At 58.6% G+C, this 8592-nt stretch overlaps 1 protein-coding gene across 5 annotated transcripts in view; it reads right to left on the bottom strand.

The window, feature by feature from the left end:
* Positions 1 to 2426: 2426 nt before the first annotated feature.
* Positions 2427 to 8592, bottom strand: part of CXXC5 (CXXC finger protein 5) — a 33251-nt gene continuing 27085 nt past the window's right edge. For all 5 annotated transcript variants that reach the window (XM_069483727.1, XM_069483728.1, XM_069483729.1 and 2 more), the window contains 2 exons: positions 4885 to 5959; positions 2427 to 3457 (listed from right to left, as the gene is read on the bottom strand). In XM_069483727.1, coding sequence (XP_069339828.1) covers positions 3413 to 3457; positions 4885 to 5799 — 960 coding nt within the window. In that variant the 5' untranslated portion in view covers positions 5800 to 5959 and the 3' untranslated portion in view covers positions 2427 to 3412. The remainder of the gene's footprint in view (positions 3458 to 4884; positions 5960 to 8592) is intronic.

Here is an 8592-nt window from a genome sequence, read left to right as displayed (position 1 = left end):
TCTCCCTCTCTCTCTCTCACACACACAGACACGCACACGCGAGGGTCCATGCAGGGGCTACGTGGACGCTGGACATGTCTTAAAGCCCATGTGTGCACCTAGCCTCTGTGAACTCCCACCCTCCCACCCCCAGAGCTGGCCCTGAATGCCAGATCACCCAGGTCGGGGGACAGGGTGCCTGGGCTGGCTCCCAGGTCACCATGCCAGGCTCCCAACTACAGCAGAGGGGGGAACTGGGCACACGACCCCAGCGGGGAGCCCACCTCTGACTCTTCTCTGCTAGACGGGAGGGCAGCAGGGGTGAGCTTGCAACAGACACAGAGGTGCAAAGTGCAGGGAACACGGAGAGATGGAGAGACAGGAGAGACAGAGACCCAGAGACACACACGGAGGCTCAGAGATCCAGAAAGATGAAGAGACAGACACAGAAGAGTCAGGGACCAACAGAGGCCATCAAGACAGAGATGCAGAGACAGTGAGCAAAGAGAACCGCAGAGACAGACAGGCCGGTGCAGGGGCCAGGCAGGGGAAGGGCTGGAGGCTGGGCCACTCTATGGAGCGGGGAGTCGGGGTGGCTAGGGCTTCAGGATACACAGCCGGGCAGAAGGTGAGGGACACCTTGGTGAGATTTAGGTGAATAATGGTTTTAAAATAGCAACACCAGCTGCCATTAATTGAGAGCTTACTACCAGTCGGGCTCTTCCCTAGTGTGGTCTCATTTCATCCTCGGGCAACTTTATGGGGGACACAATTACTGTCCCGTTTCCCAGATGAGGTAACTGAGTCCTCAGCGTGTTTTCAGCCTCAAAGCTATCCCCACCCGGCCTCCTCCAGACACAGAGGGGCTGGCCTACCGTTTCCACGAAGCACAGCGCGAAGCTGGAAGAGGCGAAGGCTTTGAGCTCTGGGTGTGTTTGGGGGTGGGCCCAGGAGACACGGCTGGGCTGCGGGTTGGCACACCAAAAGGTACAGGCGGCTGAGTCACGGCACCCCCCCTCGGGGCTGGCCCCAGAGCCGTCCACCCCACACCTGTGGGTGTGCCAGTGAGGGCCGGCTGAGGCCATCTGCAGCCTGCGCTCTGCCAGCAGCGGGCGGGGCAGGCAGGGGCCTCCTGCCCGGGTGCCCCCTGCTGGCCAGGCTCCCCCCAACTCCCCCGAGAGGACCCTCCCCCTCGAGGTGGCGGAGGTGCTGCAGTTTGCCCTGTGCTGGGGGCGAGGGTGCCCCTGAGCTGCAGCCGCTCCCCCTACTCCCTGCTGGACGCCCCCCTTCGGCAGAGCCGCCTGGAGAGATCACAGGCAGCCACATGAAAGGGAATTTTTCCCAGGCAGAGATGAAGTTGAAAGCTGCCTCCCACCACCCCCACCAGCCCCCGCTGGGCCAGGCCGGGCTGCTGAGGCCCTGGTGCTGGAGAGGAGCTTGCGACACCCGGGAAGGGATTGGGGGGGCAGAGCCCCCCAACATGGCTGCATTCTCCTCCCAGGAACAATGGCAGAGATAGCCCATCTGCCTCACCTCATAGCCCGCTTGGCTTCAGAAGTTGCTCCTTGGCTCACCTACCTGAAGCCAGGCCCCAACATTATCAGGAAGTCCTTCCTCAAGTCTAGCCTCCAGCGCAGCCAGGCTCAGAGCAGCTGGGTGAGAAGAAAGCTCCCCCACGGGATGGACAGGCCTCTTCCTTCAGGCTGCCTCTGTGCTGTATGGGGAGGACATGCAGCTGCCACCCCTTCCTGTTTAGACCGCCACGGCCCAGACCATGTGGCTGTGTGGTGACTTCCCCAGACATCTGGCCCATGAGGTCCCAGACAATCTTGTACCAAAAACCTTCTGGGGTGGGGACAAAGTCCCCAGAACTCAGTCTAGCAGCCCTCAGGCCTAAAGAGGAATATGTGTGTATGTGTGTGGGGGTGTCTCTGTGTGCACGCTGGGCACAGCCAGGCCCCCACGAACCCAAGCTAGAACTGCTCCCTGGGGAACCCTATCAGTGGTGGGGGGCACTAGATCCCTGCCATGCAGGAAGAAATAGGACCCTGAACGGGCAGCTGAACCCCCCACCCCCACCGTTCCCTACTGCTGGCTGCCTTGCACTGATCAGGCCCTGATGAACTTAGGAGAACAGAGCAGGTGGCCCTAGTTGAGTGAAGATCCCTGGAGGCCCAGGTTCTAGGCATGGGATCCAGCCAGGCAGGTTAGGTGCGCCGATGCCAGCCACTTCCAGACTCAGAGTATTTCTCCATCCTGCCTGCCAGGCTGGTTGCTCCTGCTCGCCCCCATTCTGGATCCAGAAGGCCTCTCTTCCCAAGGAATCCGCACTCTAAATGTCCCTGGGTTATTCTTCTTCCCCATTAAAGTGGTCCCAGACAACCCCTGCCCAGCAACAGCCCCCCAAGCCAGCTACCCAAAACCAGAGAGCAAGAAGCCAGTGGTGCTTCGTGACACAAACATGCATTCGTTTTATTCACAAAACAGCCTGGTTTCCTAAAACAATACAAACAGCATGTTCATCAGCAGGAAGCTGGCCATGGGCAGGGCGGCCCAGGCCGCAGGGGGCCCCCTGGGCACCCACCCCCACCGGCAGGGGACCACGCCGAGAAGCCCTTTCTTCTGTCCCCATCAGCAAGGCCAGAAAAAAGGGACTTATTTTTTCTAAGGGAAGTAGCCAGGATTGGAAATATCGACAGAGAGGCTCCCCAGATCTCAGTGGATAAACAAACAGAACTTTCATTTTTCCAAAATCATCACTGTTGGGGTGGGGGAATCCCAGCCTGGGGGCTGTGGGTGCAGCATGGCTGGCCTGGGCCCGGGGGTGGGTGCTCCCTCCCCCTCTGCGAGCTCCTCGCTGGCAGCTCTGCACGTGTGGATGGACACAGAGGGGCTTCTACACGGCGCCATCAACATCCTCCTTATAACGTGAGTGGATTCTCCAGGCAAACTATGCACTATTTCATGGTCGGAAAGAATCAAAGGAAGTTTAAATGAGGGTGGAGTTAAACTGTGCTAAATTACAGTAGTGCTTATTAGTAACTAGATTCAAAAGGTTACAGAAAATTTACATTCTCTACACAAAAACTGCATCTCCTGCACAGACAACATCGACATCAACACAGGAAGGAAACTGATTGTCCATTCTTTGCCCGGGAAGTCTTGGTACTTTATAGATTCGTCTTTACCTCTTTTTTGTTGTTGTTCTTCCGAAAAAGCAGTTAAAATTTTTTTCTTTTCTTTTTATACTAGGGACGTGGAGATGTTAAAACGACAACAAAAAATATATATATAAAAACAGGAATGAAATCTGTGAGAGAATATTTTTGGTTCTAAAGACGGGTGCATCCGTTTGTCTTCGCCCGAATCCCTTGCTGGAGACCACACGAGCAGTGACATTGCACGGAGAGGGCAGCTTTGGATTCCGCCGCCGTCACTGAAACCACCGGAAGGCGGCTCCCGTCGGAAGCATCACCTTCTGGCGGGGGCGGGAGACAAAAACAAGGAGAGAGTTCAGTCAGGGTCCGGATGGGCCTGGCGAAAAGACGTCCCGCGGATGGCCTCGTGGCGGAGGGACAGGCACGAGCAAAGCAGCCACTCCGAGGCACTCCTGCTGTCCCAGCCAGGCCAGAGAGGGAGCCTGACCCGCTGGGCCGCTGCAGAGCCCAGAGTACCCTGAGGCCTCCTGAGCCACTGTGCTCAGGGACCCTCCTTCCAGATAGGAAGACCCCTTCCGTGGCCCAAATGCAACAAGAGCCAGGGCGCTGCGGTGCACCTGGGGGCCGCGTACATGCTTGTCAAGGGAGCGCATGAGCCTGCACGCTGGACGTATGGGCGGTGCCTCGCGCCCCGCTAGACTACGGAGCGTGCATGGAGCCGTGTGGGAGCGGGGATATTTGGTGCGTTTATCAAGTGGCTGTGTCTGTAAGAGTGTGTGTACTGGGCAGGTATGTGTGTGTGTCTACACTGGACCAAAGAGGGTGCCTGTGTGCGCACACAGGAAAGCAGAACTAGGAGGTCTGGGGCTGGGGTGGGGGGAGGGCAGCCGGGAGGTCATGGCTGGGATACCATTGTTGTTTTCCAACCATTCTGGACATTTGCATCAAGCCCACTTGTAGAGGGGCGGGGACAGGGTTAGAGACAGCAGGCTGAAAAGATGCTTTTGTACCCAGGCCTGGCATTCCAGCTAGGTTGCTGCATCTGGGGGCACAGGGACAGGCCCTGCCACAAGGGTGGAGAGAAAGCAGTGTGGGAACCCCTCTGCCTTCTCTAAGCCAGTCCCATGGTGGACAGCCCCTTGCCTATACTCCAGAGTCATGGCCGTCCCCCAACCCCAGCCTAAAAGAATCTGTCAGCTAGGTACCCACACCAAGGATTCTTCCAGGTGCCAGAGCAGGGCAACCAGCATTGGAGCAGTTCTCTCCTTGGGTGGCCTTGGGGGAAAGACTGGGCCCTGGAGGGGCAGTAGAAGGGCCTACCCTCTAGGCCACTGGGTCCATGGGACAGAACCCCTCAAATGGGGCAGAGAGTCCCAGAATCTTAGGTCATGGACTGGATGCTTTGGACATGTCAGAACATCAGAAGCTTGGGACCTGTATGGGAATCTCAATTCGTGACCCAGAACCCCAGGAGGGATCAGAATCCTAGGGCCTGGCTGGGAATGCTGGGTCCTGCCTGGAATTGTATGCTTGCCTTGCAAATGACAGCCTCATGGGCTCTCAGGAGGAGGCTCTGACTTTTGGGGCAGTGAAGTGGTGTCTCGCAGCCAGATCCCAGACCCCACGGAGTGGCTGGGCATCCCTCAGACATCTGCCCAGGTAGGAAAGGTGGGTTTGGGGTTGGGGGTGGGTCTGGACTTCCAGACAGATGCAAGAGCCCACACACCTCCCTCTATGGCGCCGTTACCTCCAGAGCAGCAGAAGGCTTCTTTTTGAGTTCCTCACATTTTCTGAATTTGCAAATCTGATGGCCAGTCTTTCGGTTCCTACAACTGCTGCACTGCTCGCAGTTGATGCGCCGCCGGCAGGGCGCGCACATGCCGCAGCGTTTCCGCTTCTTCTTGCCCGAGCTGATGGCGGAGGCCAGCTCTCCCTGCATGGGGTACTCGGCCAGGCCGGCCATGTGCAGCGCACTCTCGGCCAGGAACACACCTGCCGGGGTCATGATGAAGAGGCCTGGGTTGATGGGGAAAGCGCCCAGGTAGGGGAAGTCGGACTGGCCGTTGAGGGCTTCGGCTCCAGCCACGGCCTCCATGTCAGGCAGGCCAGCGCCTGCCTCGCTCATCAGCGGCAGGTGCTCCTGTACCACGCGCTTCAGCATCTCTGTGGACTGCGCAAACTGCTGCAGCGTCAGATGTCCCTCGGCTGCCAGCTCCGTGGCCCGCTCTGCCTTGCTCAGCAGGCTGGCCACAGCACCACTTTTGTGCTTTGAGGTAGGGTTGCTCTTGTCCACCGCCATGGCTGCTGCCAGGTCATGCCCATTGGCCAACAGGGAGGCGGCTGTGGCCGCCGCAGCCTTATCAGCAGACTCCCCGCCCATCATGCTGCCGCCACCGCTGCCGCCGCTGCCACCAAAGGAAGAGTAGTGGGAGAGCGGGCGGGAACGGCGCAGGCTCTTGTTGAGGGGTTCACTGATGATGCCGCTCTTGTTCCGACGCTCGGGGGGTGGTGCGTCATCTGCCACTGAGGCTGGCGCAGCAGCAGCCACTGCTGCACTCTTGTCTGCCGCTCCCACCTTTGGGCCACTGCCACCACTGCCATTGGTGTTGCTGCTGCTGCTGCTGCCACTGGTGTCCTGGGAGCCACCGCCGAGGCTCGACATGGTGGGGCCGAGGCCCGGATCCCGCTGCTGGGGGAGCCTGCCAACTGCCGGGGGGCCACAGACGAGCACCTGGCTCTGCTGCCCACGACAGAGATGCCTGGGGAGCCTCGCTGCTCAGGGCAGGCACATGGTCAGGTGTCCACGTCGAAGTGTCTTCACTCTGTTGGGACAGGAGGATACAAGGTTAGGGCGGCAGTGAACACCTCCTCCTTCAACGTCAATGCCACCACTGTCAACCATATTGTTGCCATAACAACCACAAGGTTGACCAGGCTTTTATTAAGTGCCAGACCCAGCCTGGTTGGGCGTTTTATACTTACAGTATTTCAGCTAAGACTCACAAGAACCCTGTGAAGTAGTGGCTGGTAGTTCTCTATTTTATTTGATAGATGATGAAAACAAGGTTTAGGAGAACGACTGGCCATGGACACACAGGCATCGAGTGGCATGGCGGAAGCTCAGCCCCGCTCTGCCCTGCCCTGCCCTGCCCGGGTCTGGGGAGATCAGACAGGAGCAGGCAGTCCTTCCTGTGCCGGGGCGGGGAGAGCTGGAGATGCTTCCTGACCATGGAGGGAATATAGAGTCACCTCCACTTGCTAACCTTCCTTTCCCTGACCCATCTGAGGAGAGGAACGCTTGACGGTGGAGACCAAAAAGTCTGGTTAGCTGCCCCTGGACCTTCCTTTGGAGATTTCTAACATACATCAGTTATCTCAAGCCTCTGACAGGTCCTGCAGGAAGGCTCCGAAGAAACCTGTCTGCCCTTTGTTTAACCCAGAGTTTGCCAGTAGAGCACAAGCAGCACTGGGCCGCAGGACAAGCCTTCCCCTGCTGGCGTGGGAGGTCATGCTGTGCACAGACTTCCTCCTCCGCTCCCAAACCACAGTGATCATCTCAGACCCACTCTTCTCTCTGCGTGGGCCTCGCTGCTGTGCTCTGGCCTGGCTCCCAGACTGGTGAGGGGCAGAGGCCCCACAAGGCCTGCAGAGTGGGGCCTGGGTGGAGGTCCCGGTGAGAACCCGGAGAGCTGGGGTAGGCTGTAGATGGGGGGGCCTCTGGCTGAGGCGGACTGGCACTGAGAGAGCAGGGGGGACCCTGGAGGGAACACAGCCAAGTGGAGCCTGTCCTCTGGCCATTTCCCCATTTCTGAGGTGCCCTCCACAGGATGGGGCTTGCCCACTCCGGCGTCAAGGCTAAGGCATTCGAGCAGCCAGCCTCCTTGGCTGGAAGGAACTGGTCTAGATGGAGTGGGGTGGCAGTTTCCTCATTAGTTCTGGCTCTCCAGTGTCCCTTCCCTGTCTGCCTGCTGCGACCTAGCCCCCTCAGGGGAGGGGTGGGAGGACAGGGCCCAGCCCCTGAGCAGCTGGCGGCTCAAGGGGGAGGTGCACATCTGGTGGCCCCATCCCGCCCTGGGCTTGCAGACAGCACACACTGGATCTTTGTCCCCAGGCAACCCCACCACCTCCCAGTCACAGGACTCAGCCCATCCTGGGAGATCATCTAGTCCAAGCCTCTACATTTACAAAAGGGGAAACTGAGGCACTGAGAAGGAACGGATTCCTGCCCCAGGACTGCTAGGAAGTGGCTGCAAAGAGGAACACGTGTGAGAAAGGGAAAACTCTGTCTCCAGGTTGAGGCAACTAGCAGGTGTCAACAGCCACACTCCCTGGCCCTCACCTGTGGGCACCTGCCCACCTTTACCTCTGCCACCCTCCTGCCTAGCGCAGGTAAACGGGTGGTGAGGAGGAGCTGGGTAAGCTGACACAGCCCACCAGGACAGACCCAGGAGGGCCTGGCAGGGTGTCCAGGCTGGGATGGGGGGTGTCAGAGGTCAGAGGCATAGTTTAAGAGGAAGGAGACGATGTGTTCCCAAGGATAGCTGTGCTCTCTCTCACCTCCAAGGCCAAGCACAGGCTGGCTTTTCAGCCCCCGTCCTCATGGAATGGTGACCCCTCCAGGCATCGGGGACCAGGGCCAGAAACCATTAAGTCAGCTCATCCAGCTCCTGCCCATCTGAGCTCAACTACCCAGCCCTGGACGACAACCCTGGCAGCCCCAGATACAGGGTGAGGGGAGAGAAGACAGGAGAAGGCAAGTGTCTGTGGGCTGGGGAGGTGGGGAGGGGAGTAGTCTGTGCCCCAGCCCCTGTGTATGTCCCCCGCCTCTGCAGCCCGCTGGCTGGTGGCAGAAATCGATAGCTGCATTAACGCTGCTCTTGCTCTGCTCACTCCTCCCTCCTCCCAGCTCCAGGATCTGGCTCTGCGTGCGGGGCGGCAGGTCAATTAGAAGTCAGCTCCCTCCAACACAGCCGGCCTGCGTTCAGGGCGGCGCTCTGCCCAGTCTCTCTGCTTTTGTCTCCATCCTGAGTCTCTCTTGGTGGGGACCAAACCTCATGTTCTGTCCATCTCTGGCTCTCTTGGCATTTCTCTGATCTTCCACTTTTCTGTTCTTCCCCAGGAACCACCTGCCTCCAGCCTCCCAGGTCCTGGGACATGCTGAGGATTGAGACCAGAGGACGTGATATGTCACTGAACAGGTGCTATAGGCAGAACACTATGGCTTGTCAGCCACTGGCCCACAGGGTTACCTCTGTCTTCAAATCCAGAGTGGGCAGACATAACATCTAGTCCTCAAGCTTGTTCCAAATTTGTCCTGTACCTGGTCATCTTCTCCTTTAGACCTTAGGAAAAACTGATGCCCTGGTCCTAGTGGATGCCTGACCACCAGCCCCATGTGTCCTACTCATGGAAGGGGAGGACACAGAGGGAACGTTCTCCCCCCAACCTTCCACTG

The sequence above is a fragment of the Eulemur rufifrons genome, chromosome 10, assembly GCF_041146395.1.
Source record: "Eulemur rufifrons isolate Redbay chromosome 10, OSU_ERuf_1, whole genome shotgun sequence".
Classification (NCBI taxonomy): domain Eukaryota; kingdom Metazoa; phylum Chordata; class Mammalia; order Primates; family Lemuridae; genus Eulemur; species Eulemur rufifrons.
The sequence above is the reverse complement of the archived record's forward strand: the minus strand, read 5'-3'. Positions and strand labels throughout refer to the sequence as shown.